Source organism: Haliotis rufescens, unplaced genomic scaffold, assembly GCF_023055435.1.
Source record: "Haliotis rufescens isolate VD_foot unplaced genomic scaffold, xgHalRufe1.0.p SCAF_1, whole genome shotgun sequence".
In the NCBI taxonomy this organism is placed as follows: domain Eukaryota; kingdom Metazoa; phylum Mollusca; class Gastropoda; order Lepetellida; family Haliotidae; genus Haliotis; species Haliotis rufescens.
The window spans coordinates 1176941-1199477 of NW_025963779.1; the positions used below are offsets into that span (position 1 = coordinate 1176941).

A 22537-nucleotide genomic window follows, 5' to 3' on the forward strand; every position below is an offset into this window, starting at 1 on the left:
CCACCCTGAACAGCGAGGCAACTACGTATGTGTGTCCACCCTGAACAGCGAGGCAACTCTGTATATGTGTCCACCCTGAACAGCGAGGCAACTATGTATATGTATCCACCCTGAACAGAGAGGAAACTACGTATGTGTGTACACCCTGAACAGCGAGACAACTACGTATGTGTCCACCCTGAACATCGAGGCAACGTATGTGTCCACCCCGAACAGCGAGGCAACTACGTATATGTGTCCACCCAGAACTACGTATATGTGTTCACCCTGAACAGGGAGGCAACTACGTATGTGTGTTCACCCTGAACAGCGAGGCAACTATGTATATGTGTCCACCCCGAACAGCAAGGCAACTATGTATGTGTGTCCACCCAGAACAGCGAGGCACCAATGTATTTGTGTCCACCCTGAACAGCGAGACAACTACGTCTATGTGTCCACCCTGAACAGCGAGGCAACTATGTATATATTTCCACCCTGAACAGCGAGGCAACTACGTATGTGTGTCCACCCTGAACAGCGAGGCAACTATGTATATGTGTCCACCCTGAACAGCGAGGCAACTTTGTATATGTGTCCACCCTGAACAGCGAGGCAACTATGTATATGTGTCCACCCTGAACAGCGAGGCAACTATGTATATGTATCCACCCTGAACAGCGAGGCAACTACGTATGTGTGTCCACCCTGAACAGTGAGACAACTACGTATGTGTGTCCACCCTGAACAGCAAGGCAACTATGTATGTGTGTCCACCCAGAACAGCGAGGCAACTATGTATATGTGTCCACCCTGAACAGCGAGACAACTACGTATATGTGTCCACCCTGAACATCGAGGCAACTATGTATATGTGTTCACCCTGAACAGCGAGGCAACTACATATGTGTGTCCACCCTGAACAGCAAGGCAACTATGTATATGTGTTCACCCTGAACAGCGAGGCAACTACATATGTGTGTCCACCCTGAACAGTGAGACAACTACGTATGTGTGTCCACCCTGAACAGCAAGGCAACTATGTATGTGTGTCCACCCAGAACAGCGAGGCAACTATGTATTTGTGTCCACCCTGAACAGCGAGACAACTACGTATATGTGTCCACCCTGAACAGCGAGACAACTACGTATATGTATCCACCCTGAACAGCGAGGCAACTATGTATATGTGTTCACCCTGAACAGCGAGGCAACTACATATGTGTGTCCACCCTGAACAGCGAGGCAACTATGTATGTTTGTCCACCCTGAACAGCGAGGCAACTACGTATGTGTGTCCACCCTGAACAGCGAGGCAACTATGTATATGTGTTCACCCCAAACAGCGAGGCAACTACGTATGTGTGTCCACCCTGAACATCGAGGCAACTATGTATATGTGTTCACCCCAAACAGTGAGGCAACTACGTATATGTGTCCAACCTGAACAGCGAGGCAACTATGTATATGTGTCCACCCTGAACAGCGAGGCAACTTTGTATATGTGTCCACCCCAAACAGCGAAACAACTATGTATGTGTATCCACCCTGAACAGCGAGGCAACTATGTATGTGTTTCCACCCTGAACAGCGAGGCAACTACGTATGTGTGTACACCCTGAACAGCGAGGCAACTACGTATATGTGTCCACCCAGAACAGCGAGGCAACTATGTATATGTGTACACCCAGAACAGCGAGGTCCACATGGTCCCCAGTGTGGTGATCTACCTTCAGTTGTTGGTGATCTATAGCCCGTGTTCCGATTGTGTTGTAGAATGTTAATTTATTTTTACATGCACTCCAACTAGTTTTACGTAAATCTGTGATATCTAGTTCTTATACTGTCCTTCGACGACATAATTTTTACTGTTAAAAAATAATATTGATAATGTCAATTTTGTCTCACTCACTCACTCACTCACTCACTCACACTCACTCACTCACTCACTCTCACTCTCACTCTCACTCTCACTCACTCACTCACTCACTCACTCACTCAAACCAGTCAGAACAAACATCAACTTTCGTGAGAAGATGACAATAGAATCCGTTGTCCATACCGCAAACCTGAAGCAAGTGCCCGTAAAATCTCCAATGTCACCCGCTAGGCATGTTTTACTGTGTACTTCTGGGTTGGAACAATCACGACTGTCTTGATCTGGGGTCTACAGTGGTGTCAAACATGTGTTCTATCTTTACCATCTTGCTGTGTCCTATCTGAAACATCAATCACATGCCTGTCGGAGAGATCGCATCACATTTCCTCCTCTCCCAGATCTTGTGTCTCTTTAATATTGTCTCGCTTCCCTGGGCAGAGACACACCGCAAGGCTGGACAGGACCGTCTTCCGCAAACATCGGTAAACAACGGCAGATGTCCGATTGAGGTGTGTACACAATGGCATTAGCAATAAACGTTTTGTTTTTATTTTCTACAACGGAAACACAACAACGGTTCGTGTATATTTTGTATTGTAAGCTTTAAACAAAGTGGAGAAATGAATACGGGAGTGAGTGTAGGTTGTTTTACGCCAATACACCAGCTACATCTATGTCACATTCATCTCCAGCTTTGTTTAGCTATATGACAGCGGCCTGTTTGTTTGTTTGTTGTTAAACGCCGCACGCAACAATATTCCAGCTTCATAACGGCGGTCGGCAAATAATCGAGTCTGGACCAGACAATCCAGTGATTGACATCAAGAGCATCAATCCACTCAACTGGGATCGATGAGATGCATCAACCAAGTCAGCGAGCCTGACCACCCGATCCCGATAGTCGCCTTTGAGGGCAAGCATTGTTGCTGAAGACCTATTCTACCCCGGATCTTCACCGGAAGACAGCGGCCTCTAAATAATTGTGCTTGACTAGACGGTTCCCACCTGGAGTGTCCAACATTGATAAAACAACAGCAAGCAGTGGACAGTAGAACAATAGGGCGATTAGTTATAGTCAGTTTCTTGTGACGGCGCTCACCGTGATCGCACGCACTAATTAAAGAGCTGAAATCATAATCATGTGAAAGTTGTAGAACGAATATAAATTAAACTTAATAAAAAAAGAGAGCACCCGATCATATATGCTATACGGGGAACTTGGCAGAAAGTCTCTTATATCCCGAAATATGCACGTATGGTGTCAGGAAAAGCAACTTAATTCTCTAATGTATCGCACAAACTGTTATTAGATGATAAGCATGCTGAACGTAATACAAATAAGTGGTTATTGTTAATTGAATCAATTTTTATTTAGACTGGTTTCATGCTTCAACCACCAGGCTACCCGGCCGCCCCAACATAGATTACAAGATCAGTGTTTAGGATACATGTTCATCTGAAATGAACTATTGGGTGAAGGTTTCTGTTGCTGTGAGTCTGAACTATTGGGTGGAGGTCACTGTTGCTGTTTGTCTGAACTATTGGGTGAAGGTCACTTGCTGTGAGTCTGAACTATTGGGTGGAGGTCACTGTTGCTGTTTGTCTGAACTATTGGGTGAAGGTCACTGTTGCTGTGAGTCTGAACTATTGGGTGAAGGTCACTTGCTGTGAGTCTGAACTATTGGGTGGAGGTCACTGTTGCTGTTTGTCTGAACTATTGGGTGAAGGTCACTGTTGCTGTGAGTCTGAACTATTGGGTGGAGGTCACTGTTGCTGTTTGTCTGAACTACTGGGTGAAGGTCACTGTTGCTGTGAGTCTGAACTATTGGGTGAAGGTCACTTGCTGTGAGTCTGAACTATTGGGTGAAGGTCACTGTTGCTGTTTGTCTGAACTATTGGGTGAAGGTCACTGTTGCTGTGAGTCTGAACTATTGGGTGAAGGTCACTTGCTGTGAGACTGAACTATTGGGTGGAGGTCACTGTTGCTGTTTGTCTGAACTATTGGGTGAAGGTCACTGTTGCTGTGAGTCTGAACTATTGAGTGAAGGTCACTTGCTGTGGGTCTGAACTATTGGGTGAAGGTCACTGTTGCTGTTTGTCTGAACTATTGGGTGAAGGTCACTGTTGCTGTGAGTCTGAACTATTGGGTGGAGGTCACTGTTGCTGTTTGTCTGAACTATTGGGTGAAGGTCACTGTTGCTGTGAGTCTGAACTATTGGGTGAAGGTCACTTGCTGTGAGTCTGAACTATTGGGTGAAGGTCACTTGCTGTGAGTCTGAACTATTGGGTGAAGGTCACTTGCTGTGAGTCTGAACTATTGGGTGAAGGTCACTGTTGCTGTGAGTCAGGGAAAAGTGAGTGCACGATGATTCCAATACCGGGGTAACAGTACTGTAGCGTCATGGGCGTTTACTTGGTGAATGGAACCGGACGTTTTATAAATGAAATTCTTCTTGCTGAAATGAAGACGGATCTGTTTTAACCAATCAGATGGCTGTAAGTGGGCAGGTCAGCGCTCTCCCTATTTCAGTGTATTACGTAAAAACGTTGATGTTATGGATGATATACAATTGCTGGTGCGGCATGTAGTACTATTCATTCATGATTCATTGTAATATTGACAACAGTTTATAATGACACCCCATGTGCTGCTGCATCCCGTGTAACCGCTAACAGTTTATAATGACACCCCATGTGCTGCTGCATCCCGTGTAACCGCTAACAGTTTATAATGACACCCCATGTGCTGCTGCATCCCGTGTAACCGTTAACAGTGTATAATGACACCCCATGTGCTGCTGCATCCCGTGTAACCGCTAACAGTGTATAATGACACCCGATGTGCTGCTGCATCCCGTGTAACCGCTAACAGTGTATAATGACACCCCATGTGCTGCTGCATCCCGTGTAACCGCTAACAGTGTATAATGACACCCCATGTGCTGCTGCATCCCGTGTAACCGCTAACAGAGTTAAGCCATGGCCACCTGCAGCAACGGCACATCGCTTGACGAGCAAGGGTGTCAGTGAACAAAGCAGCTTGTCATTTCTTGGTACTATAGTTGCACCAGGTAGCAGACACGTGTTCGTGCCTCGCATATAATGTACGTTGATGCTGACATGGTTTGGGGGGATATTTTAGGAACACATGTACATGGTTTACAGAGATCACGTCCTCGCTCTCACAAACATGGTGCTCATATACAATGTAACAGATTTACAATGTGGGAATTACACGTCAAATGTTAACAAATATATTCACAATCCAAATCAGAGCTTGAGGGTATGTGTGTGTGAAATGTAAATTTCGATCACAATTATTCCACAAATTAGCACGTGTTCCTCCTCCTTGCCTAGTCATATCTATTCATGCCATGACCAGCAGATCGTTCACCCCCACCTGCCTCCCCGCGGGGACGTTGTGACGCCATCCATTCCGTGTACTCCATACTCCAGTGGTACCAAGGAACGCTCGTGTGTTTTTCCGGGTACAGAATTATGCACGTGCTGATGAGTCCTGGATAACGCGGAGGGATAAAAAGGAGTGAAGTGGTCGCGAAGACATATTGGACGACCATTTGAGAGTTTGTCGGCACTCTTTTGTGAGCGACATCACCGAGGTACGTTTTTCTTCTTGTGATTGCGATATTTCTTTGAGATAAAAATATGCTACACATGTTATCATTTACAACTGAAGGATTTTTATTCAGCTAGCTTGTTCAGTAATAACTCACAAGAGAGATTTTGTTTGAAAGAAGCATTATTCTAAGGGCGTCAAGTGTTCACCATAGAATTAATGTAAGGAGTTCGATGTTCACCACAGTATTACTGTAACGGAGTCCGGTGTTCACCACAGTATTACTGTAACGGAGTCCGGTGTTCACCACAGTATTACTGTAAGGGAGTCGGGTGTTCACCACAGTATTACTGTAAAGGCGTCTAGTGTTCACATAGTATCAATGTAAGGGCGTCTAGTGTTCACCACAATATTACTGTAAGGGAGTCCGGTGTTCACCACAGTATTACTGTAAGGGAGACCGGTGTTCACCACAGTATTACTGTAAGGGAGTCCGGTGTTCACCACAGTATTACTGTAAGGGAGACCGGTGTTCACCACAGTATTACTGTAAGGGAGTCCGGTGTTCACCACAGTATTAATGTAAGGGAGTCCGGTGTTCATCATAGTATTAATGTAAGGGCCTCAGTGTTCACCATAGTATTACTGTAAAGGCGTCTAGTGTTCACATAGTATCAATGTAAGGGCGTCTAGTGTTCATCATATTATTACTGTAAGGGCGTCCGGTGTTCACCAGAATTTACTGTAAGGGCGACCGGTGTTCACCAGAGTATTATTGTAAGGGCGTCCGGTATTCACCGGAGTATTATTGTAAGGGCGTCCGGTGTTCACCATAGTATTATTGTAAGGGTGTCCGGTATTAACCAGAGTATTATTGTAAGGGCGTCCGGTATTCACCAGAGTTTTATTGTAAGGGCGACCGGTATTCACCAGAGTATTATTGTAAGGGCGACCGGTATTCACCAGAGTATTATTGTAAGGGCGACCGGTGTTCACCAGTGTATTATTGTAAGGGAGTCCGGTGTTCACCATAGTATTATTGTAAGGGCGACCGGTGTTCACCACAGTATTACTGTAAGGGAGTCCGGTGTTCACCACAGTATTACTGTAAGGGAGTCAGTGTTCACCACAGTATTACTGTAAGGGAGTCCGGTGTTCACCACAGTATTACTGTAAGGGAGTCAGTGTTCACCACAGTATTACTGTAAGGGAGTCTGGTGTTCACCACAGTATTACTGTAAGGGAGACCGGTGTTCACCACAGTATTATTGTAAGGGTGTCCGGTATTCACCAGAGTATTATTGTAAGGGCGTCCGGTATTCACCAGAGTTTTATTGTAAGGGCGACCGGTATTCACCAGAGTATTATTGTAAGGGCGACCGGTATTCACCAGAGTATTATTGTAAGGGCGTCAGGTATTCACCAGAGTTTTATTGTAAGGGCGACCGGTATTCACCAGAGTATTATTGTAAGGGCGACCGGTATTCACCAGAGTATTATTGTAAGGGCGTCCGGTATTCACCAGAGTATTATTGTAAGGGCGACCGGTATTCACCAGAGTATTATTGTAAGGGCGTCCGGTATTCACCAGAGTATTATTGTAAGGGCGACCGGTATTCACCAGAGTATTATTGTAAGGGCGACCGGTGTTCACCATAGTATTATTGTAAGGGCGACCGGTGTTCACCTCAGTATTGACATGTGTTAATGATGCGCGCGTGTGTGATGTATGTTTCATGTTTAAAGTCAAGTCATTTGTTTAAACAATTTTAAAGGATATATAGTTGTTTGTAAGCTTTAATTTGTTCCATCTATGAAACACTTGAGTGTCATCAGCGTATTGACCTAACGCGCGTTCACAATTATTTAGTGTAATTCCTATAATATATATTTTGGTTCTAATCGTAAGTCCTAAAGATTCAGCTGCCACACTAGATAAGTGTGGCGAAATGGTGTCTTCCTGTCTAGAACCCCGTTCCTTGTAAACAAATTCAGAAAGATGGCCATTTTGTATAACACATGAGGCAGCATTTCTCATAAGAATATTTATCCTTTTCACCAAACATACGATGACTTTGCTTTATTGTATCAATCTGTTCCCCTTACCACCAACCTGATTTAATGCCATATTTTTTCCAGTAGGAGATACGCCTTATACCAGGTTGTACTGTAATTAAGAAGTAGGTTTTACTGTGTGTGAGTGTGAGTGTATGTGTTAGTGTTAGTGTTAGTGTTAGTGGGTGTCTGTTAGTGTGTGTGTGTGTGTGTTAGTGTGTATGTGTTAGTGTGTGTGTGTGTTAATCTGTATGTGTGTGTGTGTGTGTGTGTGTGTGTGTGTGTGTGTGTGTGTGTGTGTGTGTGGTGTGTGTATGTATGTATGTGTGATGTGTGTTTGTGAGTGTGTGATGTGTGTATGTGTGTGTGATGTGATTCTAATGTGTGTGATGTCTGAGACATTTGTGAGTGTGTGTGATGTGTGAATGTGTATGTTTGATGTGTGTATGTATGTGTGTGATGTGTGTTTGTGAATCTAAAGTGTGTGATGTCTGTCTAATCACTTTACATCTAACATATACAGACTATCTCTATCTAGGCGACACTTAGGGCACACTGATACACTCCAGTTCCCATCACCAGCTGCTGTCGCTCGCTGACGCCCTGTTTACGTTTGATGTTTGCAGGTCACCATGAGGGCAGTTATCGCTCTTTCCCTCCTCTTCGTCGTCGTTGTAGTCGTGCGCGACGTTGACGGCACCTTCTTTCGGCGACGTTTTGGTTTCAGGCGTTTCAGGCGCCCGACTGCCTACAGGCCTCACATCATACAACGCCCGTATCATCCCAAAACCCTGAAACCTCCGCAGCCAACTCCGAAACCGCATCCCCCGCCGACAAAACCAGCACCGACAACCTCAAAACCCCATCCACCACCCACACGGAAACCCCACCCACCACCCACAATAAAACCTAAATTGACTGATATCCCCACTTTTCCCCTCCCACCAAAACAACCTCCCTATCCCCCCTATCCATACCCTCCTTACTATCCTCCCCCACCTTACTATTACCCCCCACAGCAGCCGTACCCCCCACAGCAGCCTTACCCCCCACAGCAGCCGTACCCCCCACAGCAGCCTTACCCCCCACAGCAGCCGTACCCTCAATGTAAGTACAGTGTGGACGATGTATCCTACTCAATGTCTGCTAGGGATTCCAGCATACGTCACTTCATGTATAGCATGTAAGGTATACTCTCATTAACCTCTATATTCCGGGTAAGAATGTAAGTCCCCAGCAACCTATGCGACTAAATAGGCGACTAAATAGGTCGGGTGGTCAGCCTCGGTGACTACGGCGATTGCGTTCTCTGTGTCTCAATTGCGTGGATCGATGCTCATGATATCAATCACTCGATCTGTGTGTTTGTTTGTTGTTTAACGCCGCACTCAACAATCTTCCAGGTATATGACGGCGGTCTGTAAATAATCGAATCTGGACCAGGCAATCCAGTGATTGACATCATGAGCGTCGATCTACGCAATTGGGATATGGTGACATGCATCAACCAAGTCATTCCGTTTTTTACGCTTTTTACGGCAAGCATGGGTTGCTGAAGACCTGTTCTCTACCCGGATGTTCGCGGGTCTCGGGTGAAGGTACCGATCGCGGGTTCGAACCTGACTCCTTTGTCCGTCAGCACCTCGTGTTGGAGGGTTTCACCGAAGCTGTAAATGTACACCTACATTAAACTGATACGCCGTGACAACTCTTACCATTCAATGAGGCGGAAACTCAACTCACTCACTCACTCACTCACTCATTGTCCGTTAGCCTCCTTCTGCTACATTTGCATCCTCGTCAAGTAGTTGTGTGTTTTTTGCAGCGACTGTGACTGTCCGCGACTGCGTCACTGACGGCTGTGACAACACCTGCTCGCGCAAGACCTACCTCAGCGGCGTCAAGTACTGCTGCCCCGGATGTTCCGCTGACGTCTCCATGACGACGGGAACCAACGACAAAGGCGACTTCTGCTTGTGCAGCTATCAGGGGCCCGTCCCGGGGTCAATAAAGTACTGAGTGTGAAGACATCACTAGTGCGAATGTGACGACATCACCGCGACTGTAGTGCGAATGTGACGACATCACTACGACTGGTGTGCGATTTTGTGTTCATGGACTGATCACTCTTCCTACTTTTATAACTTGGACATTCCAATAAATTGTCTTGTTTTGGTCGAATGTTTGTTATTGAACTGAGCCATACAGATTAATGTTCTTGTATCGTAACACGAGTGTGTATGTGTGTGTCTCTGTGTGCGTGCGTGCGTTCGGGTGTGTGTGGTAGTCTCTTAATATTATTATGTTGATAACCATTCTTGTTTTTTCACAATATGCTACTTTGTTATGAGACACAGTTAAATATTTAAAATTAAAACAAAAATAGGTCAGAATTCCTAAGGTCCAGGGATGCTGAGACACAAGACAATAATTGCTAACATCCAGTGGTTGCATGGTGTTCCAAACAACGCATCGGAATCTCGTGTAACCCGGGCAACGGGATAGGTGAGTGGTTACTGCCGTCGCCCGCCGCACCAATTACATGCAACCAGTGCCCCACCACAATCGCAAGTTCAAATGAGAATCGGCAAGTCCCACTGTGTAACCTAGGTGTCATCGTGCCCTGTTGGCGTCGACCTTTGCTCATGCTATCAACCACTAGGTCGGCTGGGGTTCTGGGGCAGCAGGCTAGGAACATCAAGCACGTGTAATTGTCCCAGTGCATGTGTGCCGCTGGGATGTACAGTGATAACATATCCAATTTTATTATGATAAATATGTTTATTATTTATGTTCAACAATAATATATAATTTGTCTGTACAATATTTACATGTCGATGAGACGCTATACATACATGATGTGATGATGAAATGAGCGGGAAGGGTTACACGCATTTATTCAGCGATGGCAAGTAAATAATGTTTGAATAAAACAATAAATCTTTTCAGAAAAATGGAATAATAAAATAATTTAAAACTATCAAATGATACATCGGATATGATTGACTAACAGCAAGAGTTAAATATTTTCCTATAACACTTCTAATGAACGTTTGACAATGGCGTGTTATACGTGACAGGTAATGATATTACTGGTCATACCTGACAGGTACTCACGATATGACTGGTCATACCTGACAGGTAATGATATGACTGGTCATACCTGACAGGAACTCACGATATGACTGGTCATACCTGACAGGTACTCATGATATGACTGGCCATACCTGACAGGTAATGATATGACAGGTCATACCTGACAGGCTTGTTCTACCTGAACAGATACAACGTGCACACCAGAGAATCACCAGTCGCTATTACCCCGTCTTCCCCCAGGGAAACAGATTCCATTGGGCGTAAATGGCAAATTATGGGTTCTAAAAATGGATCACTGACAATCAGTGATGACACCAGAATATCCTGCCCTACCGGTAGCACACGCCATTCAATTATTTTCATAAAACACGTGATTGTGTGATACCTGACGCCGGACAGCAATGCTACTGTCATGTTTTTCATGATATGACTGGTCATACCTGACAGGTACTCACGATATTACTGGTCAAACCTGACAGGTAATGATATGACTGGTCAAACCTGACAGGTACTCATGATATGACTGGTCATACCTGACAGGTACTCATGATATGACTGGTCATACCTGACAGGTACTCACGATATGACTAGACATACCTGACAGGTACTCATGATATGACTGGTCATACCTTACATGTAATGATATGACTGGTCATACCTGACAGTTACTCATGATATGACTAGTCATACTTGACAGGTAATGATATGACTGGTCATACCTGACAGGTAATGATATGACTGGTCATACCTGACAGGTACTCACGATATGACTGGTCAAACCTGACAGGTAATGATATGACTGGTCAAACCTGACAGGTAATGATATGACCGGTCATACCTGACAGGTACTCACGATATGACTGGTCAAACCTGACAGGTAATGATATGACTGGTCATACCTGACAGGTACTCACGATATGACTTGTCATACCTGACAGGTACTCACGATATGACTGGTCATACCTGACAGGTAATGATATGACTGGTCATACCTGACAGGTACTCATGATATGACTGGTCATACCTGACAGGTACTCATGATATGACTGGTCATACCTGACAGGTAATGCTATGACCGGTCATACCTGACAGGTACTCATGATATGACTGGTCATACCTGACAGGTACTCACGATATGACTAGACATACCTGACAGGTACTCATGATATGACTGGTCATACCTTACATGTAATGATATGACTGGTCATACCTGACAGTTACTCATGATATGACTAGTCATACTTGACAGGTAATGATATGACTGGTCATACCTGACAGGTAATGATATGACTGGTCATACCTGACAGGTACTTACGATATGACTGGTCATACTTGACAGGTAACGATATGATTGGTCATACCTGACAGGTACTCACGATATGACTGGTCATACCTGACAGGTACGATTTGACCGGTCATACCTGACAAGTAATGATATGACTGGTCATACCTGACAAGTAATGATATGGCTGGTCATACCTGACAGGTACTCATGATATGACTGGTCAACCTGACAGGTACTCACGATATGACTGGTCATACCTGACAGGTACTCATCATACTGGTGGCAGACTGCATGTTTGTTACTGAAGGAAGAAAAACAACAGGAGATAGGCCAGATGTTGAGCTTAATAATTTTAACTTGTCGACAGTTTGCATAAGCAGGCGCCGTTCGTGGACACAGAGCCACCAAACAGTTTCCCAACACCTGTTTCATGAAAGCCAACTTGTCAGTCGAGGGTAGTTCCCTGCTTTGATGGCTGGTTCAACTCCAGAACGATGAAAGGAGCAGGTTACTCCTTGGGTATGATAAAGTTATTTATGTAAAATGCGCTTTCGTTGTCACTCTATGTACAACTATCACCCGTTCAACTGAGGTCACTCGGTGCTCACACACCCTTACGCATGCGCAAACATGCATCTATTTCCGGTTCCGTCTCAACCATTTGCTCTTCCAGCTTGTCCATTGTTCTGAAACAGGTATGACATGAAAATGAAATAAAACTGAAAAGTGAGGAGGCTTCATTTAAAATATACTCCAGAATATTCTGTCAGTGTCGTTATCAACATTCAATAACATGTTGCCAATATGATTTTTCTAAATTTAAGAAAGTGTTAGAACTGCTAAATGTTTGACATTCAATGGCAAATTTATCGCTGAATGACGTTAGATGGCACTGTGTATTGTTCTGTATACGACAGTCATAGGCATCGAGATATTCCTTAGTCGGGCGGATCCAGCATTTCTAAAAGGGAGTGGTCCAAAACATTAAAATCCTCTTTCAGTCAATTCTACTGCCTACAATATACTCCATTTGGTTTTCAAAAGGGAGGGGGGATGTCCGGCCCATTGACCCCCACCCCCATCTGGATCCACCCATGCCTTAAAGAGGGGCACGACTCCGCGGGCCCTATCTAGTCACACGTGTGGAGCCATTATCTCCGTGTGATTAGGCGAATATGTTAAGGTAGACAGTATAACGTCAGCTGACGAGTAAAGACCTGATTGAACCTTGCTAGGACTGGAGTTTGGCCGTGCCTAGCCCCTCTTTAAGACAGTTCTCTTTCCTACTTTCCGGTTCAACTCTGAAACGAACAGTTAGTCACTGAAGAAACCAAGTTATGTTTCCACGAACAATGTAACGCGAGTATAGAATAACTCAGTCCACGTTTACACTAAAGTCTTTTCTCAGAACGTGCGAGGATATGTTTAGTTGGCATGCTATACTTTGAATTGTTACAGGTTTCATTATTTATACGACCCTGGCTGTAATATACATACACATCTATAGCGCCATGTCTAACAGTAATACAAGAGTAACTGAACTGACAAACGCATACACATATATACACATCATAACACCATATGGAGCCTTAGAAAATCGTTTTGGTCATAACTAGACCCAAGGACGATTGAAAACCTTACTTCACTCGTTGTCAGAGTTTGTAGCTGGTCCTTCTTGAACCAGACAAAACCGTTTACCATTTTCTGTCAGTTTTATTCAGTTCCCGTGTGTATCAAAATTGAAACACTGAGAACTGGTTGAGAATTATGAATTACAACCCTCGATGCTGATCGTTTATGAGGACAACCAACATTGAATTTTTACTTGTCCTCAAAAGAATTTAGTGGTCTCGGGCTAGCGGACGAGCGTGAATGTCGAAGGATGCATATGTACAATGAGCACTGATGGTGCTATCTGATGTATGGTCACTGATGGTGCAATCTATGACTATAAATTGAAACACAACGCTTGAAGAACATGTCAAACAACAATACCTGTCGTTTCCGGTGTCGTCTCCACCACAAGCTGACGTAACAGGTGCAGAAGCAAAAACGGGTGCAGTGTCGTGCAGCAAATAACAGAGATTGTTCGGTGAATGACAATGCAGTAATTGTTCGGTGAATGACTATGCAGTAATTGTTCGGTGAATGACAATGCAGTAATTGTTTGGTGAATGACAATGCACTTTAACAGTTTACAATACACACATTGTCTGTTGTCGGCAAATAAATAAAGCGTTCCACATGTACAAAGCTGAATAATCAGTACAAAGACGTACACTATATGTAACAGATATACCAGTTAACTGACTTCAATACAACTACACAGTTTCAAATATACATCATGCACGTAGACGTGTATACGATAAGTAAGTATTGCATAGATTCAATGGACATAGTGCACAATATGCAGAAAAAACTGTTACAACAAAAATGATAGAATTAGCAAAACAACAAAGTGGATCATAACACTGAACATGATACGGATTTGTACATACAGAAACTATCAGTCATAATAAAAATAATAATAATAATGGTAATAATGATATGAGTCAAACGATAACAAGGCTATAGTACGACCACGAGCATGCGCAGAACGGTATCAAACGCAGGTATTCAACAAACGAATTTTCTTCGAATGGTGTAAAATCTATCAGTTCATATACAAACACTCATTCAAAGAAAATGCCGACAAAGCTTGAAGCAAATCACAAGAAACGTTGACATGGAAACAGAGTGAAAGCGAGCACAAGTAACAGCGCCACAGTGCACCAAAGGGGGATAACTCGGGCACCTGAAGAAGGACAAGGGATTCCATATCCGGGGACGTCCTTGCACACACGACAACGAGGCTGCCCCATGCCTATATAAATATGACGAACAAATTCGTCGTTTTCGGACAGCATCCATGTTGCTCCGACCAGTTTGAGGCCGTGTGTTTTTACCAGAGAATTTAGAGAATATCGGCACCTGCAATGTAAGAAAACAACACGTGAAGGAGCGATAGCTAATGGGGGGTCGACCATGTACATTTTATTAAATAATCATGGAAAGTATCACCTGGCATAATATCTTTGCTAAAAGGGAAAGTGTGTTGTCATGTCAGCACACGACCAGTGGTTGTCATCGTGAATATGGCAGCCACCCAGGAAGCTGGTAACAGAATCCCAGCGCAATAGTTCCTTGTAAATAACTTACCTCCTCGGGTCGCGATATTCGTTGCAACATGATATTCATTGCGCAGCTCGTGGAGTGTTAGTGAATAACATGTTGATCTTTATAACACGATTTGCAATGTTAGCCTAAACACAATTCCAACAACCGTAGTAAAGTCCCTTTAAAGCAACACTCTGGTCTATAGTTAACATTGTAAGGCACATATCACTAAAACAGTTGACGATAACGGAGGCAATATTTGACTCCTTGCAGTTATTACATTGTCCAGGACTAGGCAGGACAGGGTTATTGACCCCTTTTTCAAGTTGGCCGATAACATGGCGATGTTGGGTTGATCCCTCATGTCAGGAAACACCGACACCTCCCAGGAACCTAGACACATGCCCGTCATGCCTGCTTTGTTAATAAACGATGACCTGTGAAGACCCGGGTTAGAATTATAGCTCGCTGACTTTGTTGATGTCGTATCCCAATAGCGTAGATGATATCAATCACTGGATTGTCTGGTCTAGACTCGATTATTTACAGACCGCCGTCATATAGCTGGAATATTGTTGAGTGCGACGTGAAATAACAAACAAACAAACAATAAAACAAAGAAACAATCAAAGCCAATAAACGGCGAAGTCAGGGTGACAGTCCCTGTTCCTGGACATACCTGCCCCTGAACATCTGGGAACAGTTGGCCGCCGCGTAGGACGAGACCTCTGACGGCTCCAGCTCGTAGGACTGCTCGAACACGAGGAAGTAGTAGTTGTGGGGCTTCTTGTCCGGGGGAGCCGGGCCGATGTAACTCTGGACCACCTCGCCGTTATCCACCTGACCGTCACAGATATTCACAACCAACCAATGAACGAACGGGATTTCTTTGTTGCCGAATTCCGGAAGTGGAACATCGGGGTCAACCACGATCAGTGTGAGGAGTTTGTCTGAAACAAAGTGAGTGAGTATGGTTTTACGCCACTTTTAGCAATATTCCAGCAATATCACTGCGGGGGACACCAGAAATGGGCTTCACACATTGTACCCATGTCGGGAATCGAACCCGGGTCTTCGGCGTGACGAGCGAACGCTCTAACCACTAGGCTACCCGACGCCACTCTGAAACAAAGTGGTGGACGTGTTGGAGTATATCAACAACACCATTACTGCAGAACAATGTCACAACCGTCCATTCGCAATCAACAAACAGCGACTGACGTAGAAAGGGGTTCAGAGCAGAATGAGTGCATTGCCCACAGGGTTCAAGTCGTTTAGTTGTAACGAAAGTGGCAGATTTCAGCCAATGAGCCAAGCGGGGATTGATGAATTGTTTCCAGAATGAAAAAAGAGTAGAAGCGTGATTGTACCCTACCTCTGAAGTCCCGCGTGGCGCTGGGGAACGCAGTTGCCATGGAGAGTTCAACTTTCGGAATAACTTCTTGTCGTGCGTACGCAGCCTTTACTTTAGCATTTCCAATTGGATTGAGAGTGATCGTTTTTTGTCTGCAAAACAAGGGGAGATAATGGACCAGTGTCATCGGCCAGTGTGGAAACTGACATCATAAATCAAATGTACACGACTAAGTCTCCCCACACTCCGGCACACCCAGCACATCACGACAACATGAACAACGGACAGAGTACCAACTGGATGTCCTCTAACCAGAAAATGAACCAAGGCCTTATGTGGATTGGCAAAACACATTACCACTATAACACCATCCGTTGACAGTTCCCTGCAATAATTGTTAATATTAGATTATATTTTTCAAAATCAAACCTAATACTTTAAGCGATGTCACGTACAGGTTCACATACCATGTGAAAGTTAACCCATCTTGCCCGTCATGTCGTCGTCGTTACTTACGGCAATGTGAAGAAGGAGCAGCAGGAGTTGAAGTTGACGGCGGGAGACTGGAAGGTGACATTGACGTAGACGTTCAGGTCAGGGCGGTATTTCTTGTCGCGGGGGATGAACGGTGTCTCCTTCGTCTTGAACGCTGCAATGACACGTGACCATCTCTGGATATTTTGTGGATACATATTACTTTGGTGTGTGTGTGTGTGTGTGTGTGTGTGTGTGTGTGTGTGTGTGTGTGTGTGTGTGTGTGTGTGTGTGTGTGTGTGTGTGTGTGTGTGTGTGTGTGTGTGTGTGTGTGTGTTAATGTGTGTGTTAGTGTGCGTTACTGTGTCTGTCTGTGTGTGTGTCTGTGTCTGTGTGTATCTGTGTTTGCGTGTGTCTGTGCGCGTGCGCGCGCATGTGTGTGTGTGTGTCCGAGGCTGACCACCCAATCCACTAAATCGACTAGAATCTGTACTTTACTAAGAAAGTGTTATCCTAAATATAACATTTGTTACATTTGACCACTTTCTAAATGGAGCCTTGACAATTTACACTTGTCAGAGGGGTACACAAAGTACGTGATATAGACTACCAGTTGTCGGACTTTCATTTTTGTGGAAGCCAACTGACTTACCATCGGCAATAAACTGTGGGTATGTGCTCAACTGACTTACCATCAGCAATAAACTGCAGGTATGTGCTCAACTGACTTACCATCGACAATAAACTGCGGGCATGTGCTCAACTGACTAGCCATCGGCAATAAACTGTGGGTATGTGCTCAACTGACTTACCATCGACAATAAACTGCGGATATGTGCTCAACTGACTTATTATCGGCAATAAACTGCAGGCATGTGCTCAACTGACTTACCATCGGCAATAAACTGCAGGCATGTGCTCAACTGACTTACCATAGGCAATAAACTGCAGGCATGTGCTCAACTGACTTACCATCGGCAATAAACTGCAGGCATGTGCTCAACTGACTTACCATCGGCAATAAACTGCAGGCATGTGCTCAACTGACTTACCATCGGCAATAAACTGCGGGCATGTGCTCAACTGACTTACCATCGGCAATAAACTGCGGGCAAGTGTTCATGTAGCCCTTTTTCTTCATGATGTCTGCAGCATAGGGATCTCCAACCACCCGCACCCACGACATCGCCACGGGACCTACAACGGAGGACAGGACTCATAGACACAAACAGGGACCTCCATGGCATTACCTGGGAGGGTTCATTTTACCTGTTAGTGGGGTATTACCTGTGAGAGTTCATTTTACCTGTGAAGGGGTATTACCTGACGCGGGATATTACCTGTGAGTGGGGTATTACCTGTGACGGGGTATTACCTGTGAGGGGGTATTACCTGTGAGTGGGGTATTACCTGTGAGGGGGTATTACCTGTGAGGGGGTATTACCTGTGAAGGGGTATTACCTGTGACGGGATATTACCTGTGAGGGGGTATTACCTGTGAGGGTTCATTTTACCTGTGAGTGGGGTATTACCTGTGACGGGGTATTACCTGTGAGGGTTCATTTTACCTGTGAAGGGGTATTACCTGACGCGGGATATTACCTGTGAGTGGGGTATTACCTGTGACGGGGTATTACCTGTGAGGGGGTATTACCTGTGAGTGGGGTATTACCTGTGAGGGGGTATTACCTGTGAGGGGGTATTACCTGTGAAGGGGTATTACCTGTGACGGGATATTACCTGTGAGGGGGTATTACCTGTGAGGGTTCATTTTACCTGTGAGTGGGGTATTACCTGTGACGGGGTATTACCTGTGAGGGGGAATTACCTGTGAAGGGGTATTACCTGTGACGGGATATTACCTGTGAGGGGGTATTACCTGTGAGGGGGGTATTACCTGTGAGTGGGGTATTACCTGTGAGGGGGTATTACCTGTGAGGGTGTATTACCTGTGAGGGGGGTATCACCTGTGAGGGAGTATTACCTGTGAGGGTGTATTACCTGTGAGGGGGGTATTACCTGTGAGGGGGGTATTACCTGTGAGGGGGTATCACCTGTGAGGGGGTATCACCTGTGAGGGGAGTATTACCTGTGAGGGAGTATTACCTGTGAGGGGTGTATTACTTGTGAGGGGTTATCACCTGTGAGGGGAGTATTACCTGTGAGGGGAGTATTACCTGTGAGGGGGTATCACCTGTGAGGGGAATATTACCTGTGAGGGTGTATTACCTGTGAGGGGGGTATTACCTGTGAGGGGGTATCACCTGTGAGGGGAGTATCACCTGTGAGGGGAGTATTACCTGTGAGGGTGTATTACCTGTGAGGGGGGTATTACCTGTGAGGGGAGTATTACCTGTGAGGGGGTATCACCTGTGAGGGGAGTATTACCTGTGAGGGGGGTATTACCTGTGAGGGGAGTATTACCTGTGAGGGTGTATTACCTGTGAGGGGGTATCACCTGTGAGGGGAGTATTACCTGATTACCTGTGAGGGGAGTATTACCTGTGAGGGGAGTATTACCTGTGAGGGGGGTATTACCTGTGAGGGGGTATTACCTGTGAGGGGAGTATTTCCTGTGAGGGGGGTATTACCTGTGAGGGGGGTACTACCTGTGAGGGGGTATCACCTGTGAGGGTGTATTACCTGTGAGGGGAGTATTACCTGTGAGGTTGTATTACCTGTGAGGGTGTATTACCTGTGAGGGGAGTATTCACCTGTTAGGGTGTATTACCTGTGAGGAGAGTATTACCTGTGAGGGGGGTATTACCTGTGAGGGGAGTATTACCTGTGAAGGTGTATTACCTGTGAGGGAGTATCACCTGTGAGGGGAGTATTACCTGTGAGGAGAGTATTACCTGTGAGGGGAGTATTACCTGTGAGGGGGGTATTACCTGTGAGGGGAGTATTACCTGTGAGGGGGGTATTACCTGTCAGGGGGTATCACCTGTGAGGGTGTATTGCCTGTGAGGGGAGTATTACCTGTGAGGGTGTATTACCTGTGAGGGTGTAATACCTGTGAGGGTGTATTACCTGTGAGGAGAGTTTTACCTGTGAGGGAGGTAATTACCTGTGAGGGTGTATTACCTGTGAGGGGAGTATTACCTGTGAGGGGGTATTACCTGTGAGGAGAGTATTACCTGTGAGGGAGGTAATTACCTGTGAGGGTGTATTACCTGTGAGGGGAGTATTACCTGTGAGGGGGTATCACCTGTGAGGGGGATATTACATGTGTGTGTGTGTGTGTGTGTATGTGGGTGGATTGGGTGGGGGTGGGGGGTGGGAAGGGCCGGGGGGTGGGGGTATAACCTGTTAGGGAAGTATTCATCTGTGAGGGGTATTACCTGTTAGAGAGAATTGCTGCTTCAGCTCCGTGAAGTCCATGGGGCTGGACCTGTAGAAGAATTTCTGCCTCCAGATGACCGGCATCTTGATGTAGTCCTTCTGCTTGAACACCAGGAACACGTAGGGGTTGACGTTCTTCGTGGGGTTCTGTGGTCCTTCATACACCTGGATTGCCTGCACGTATACACATGGAGACACTTGACACCTGGACTACTGCACACCTTGATGAGTTATACACTTGGATAAGTACACACCTTGATAAGTTATGACCTGGATTACAGAACACCTGGATTAATTATATAATCCTACACCTGGATTTTCAGTTTACTCAAGTAACAAGCAACACAGGACCCTGTTTGTCCTCCTTCCATTGCGTACCTTGTGTCTACATAGCTAGCACACGCGATACTAGCCACACGGTGTAGGTACAACGCTTGGCCCTTGTGACGGTAGCCTGTAGCACAATGTCTGACCCTCGAATGATGACAGTAGCCTGGGCAAGGACAACAGTGACCCTTGTATGATGACAGTAGCCTGTGTAGGGACAACGTGTGACCCTTGTATGGTGACAGTAGCCTGTGTGGGGACAACGTGTGACCCTTGTATGATGACAGTAGCCTGTGTGGGGACAACGTGTGACCCTTGTGTGATGACAGTAGCCTGTGTAGGGACAACGTGTGACCCTTGTATGGTGACAGTAGCCTGTGTGGGGACAACGTGTGACCCTTGTGTGATGACAATAGCCTGTGTAGGGACAACGTGTGACCCTTGTATGATGACAGTAGCCTGTGTAGGGACAACGTGTGACCCTTGTGTGATGACAGTAGCCTGTGTGGGGACAACGTGTGACCCTTGTGTGATGACAGTAGCCTGTGTGGGGACAACGTGTGACCCTTGTGTGATGACAGTAGCCTGTGTGGGGACAACGTGTGACCCTTGTGTGATGACAGTAGCCTGTGTGGGGACAACGTGTGACCCTTGTGTGATGACAGTAGCCTGTGTAGGGACAACGTGTGACCCTTGTGTGATGACAGTAGCCTGTGTGGGGACAACGTGTGACCCTTGTTTCATGCCAGTAGCCTGTGTAGGGACAACGTGTGACCCTTGTGTGATGACAGTAGCCTGTGTAGGGACAACGTGTGACCCTTGCTTCATGCCAGTAGCCTCTGTAGGGACAACGTGTGACCCTTGTGTGATGACAGTAGCCTGTGTAGGGACAACGTGTGACCCTTGTTTCATGCCAGTAGCCTGTGTGGGGACAACGTGTGACCCTTGTGTGATGACAGTAGCCTGTGTAGGGACAACGTGTGACCCTTGTGTGATGACAGTAGCCTGTGTAGGGACAACGTGTGACCCTTGTGTGATGACAGTAGCCTGTGTAGGGACAACGTGTGACCCTTGTTTCATGCCAGTAGCCTGTGTGGGGACAACGTGTGACCCTTGTGTGATGACAATAGCCTGTGTAGGGACAACGTGTGACCCTTGTATGATGACAGTAGCCTGTGTGGGGACAACGTGTGACCCTTGTGTGATGACAGTAGCCTGTGTAGGGACAACGTGTGACCCTTGTTTGATGACAGTAGCCTGTGTGGGGACAACGTGTGACCCTTGTGTGATGACAGTAGCCTGTGTAGGGACAACGTGTGACCCTTGTTTCATGCCAGTAGCCTGTGTGGGGACAACGTGTGACCCTTGTGTGATGACAGTAGTCTGTGTAGGAACAACGTGTGACCCTTGTGTCAGTGAGTGAGACTTGTTGCAGTGTTGCAGTTATATCCCGGCGTGTGAGTGAGTGAGTGAGACTTGTTGCAGTGTTGCAGTTATGCCCCGGCGTGTCAGCGAGTGAGTGAGACTTGTTGCAGTGTTGCAGTTATGTCCCGGCGTGTGAGTGAGTGAAACTTGTTCCAGTGTTGCAGTTATGTCCAGGCGTGTGAGTGAGTGAGACTTGTTCCAGTGTTGCAGTTATGTCCCGGCGTGTCAGCGAATGAGTGAGACTTGTTGCAGTGTTGCAGTTATGTCCTGGCGTGTCAGCGAATGAGTGAGACTTGTTGCAATTATGTCCCGGCGTGTGAGTGAGTGAGTGAGACTTGTTGCAGTGTTGCAGTTATGTCCCGGCGTGTGAGTGAGTGAGATTTGTTGCAGTGTTGCAGTTATGTCCCGGCGTGTGAGTGAGTGAGATTTGTTGCAGTGTTGCAGTTATGTCCCGACGTGTGAGTGGGTATGTGAGACATGTTGCAGTGTTGCAGTTATATCCCGGCGTGTGAGTGAGTGAGTGAGACATGTTGCAGTGTTGCAGTTATGTCCCGGCGTGTGAGTGAGTGAGTGAGACTTGTTGCAGTG

General features: G+C 45.9%; 2 protein-coding genes across 5 annotated transcripts in view; one reads left to right on the top strand and one right to left on the bottom strand.

Annotated features, from left to right (window-relative positions):
- Nucleotides 1–5332: 5332 nt before the first annotated feature.
- On the top strand, nucleotides 5333–9664 carry LOC124117449 (36.4 kDa proline-rich protein-like). Its single transcript, XM_046479350.1, has 3 exons — nucleotides 5333–5478; nucleotides 8117–8597; nucleotides 9316–9664. The coding sequence occupies exons 2-3, from the start codon at nucleotides 8123–8125 to the stop codon at nucleotides 9507–9509; spliced, it is 669 nt and encodes a 222-aa protein (XP_046335306.1). The 5' UTR covers nucleotides 5333–5478; nucleotides 8117–8122; the 3' UTR covers nucleotides 9510–9664.
- A 605-nt stretch (nucleotides 9665–10269) lies between these two features.
- LOC124117476 (uncharacterized protein C56G2.4-like) overlaps nucleotides 10270–22537 on the bottom strand; it is a 38116-nt gene continuing 25848 nt past the window's right edge. Inside the window, exons 4-12 of one of the 4 annotated variants that reach the window (XR_007220234.1) lie at nucleotides 20197–20371; nucleotides 17948–18052; nucleotides 16898–17030; nucleotides 16403–16533; nucleotides 15707–15977; nucleotides 13867–14841; nucleotides 13089–13172; nucleotides 11335–12557; nucleotides 10270–11215 (exon numbers count right to left, since the gene is read on the bottom strand). Coding sequence is in view for 1 of the 4 variants with exons in the window: in XM_048393829.1 (XP_048249786.1) it covers nucleotides 12508–12557; nucleotides 14666–14841; nucleotides 15707–15977; nucleotides 16403–16533; nucleotides 16898–17030; nucleotides 17948–18052; nucleotides 20197–20371 (1041 nt within the window). In the remaining 3 variants the exon portion in view is untranslated. Of the gene's footprint in view, nucleotides 12558–13088; nucleotides 13173–13866; nucleotides 14842–15706; nucleotides 15978–16402; nucleotides 16534–16897; nucleotides 17031–17947; nucleotides 18053–20196; nucleotides 20372–22537 lie in introns of all 4 variants that reach the window. The other 3 variants (XR_007220224.1, XR_007220226.1, XM_048393829.1) reach the window with 3 other exon arrangements.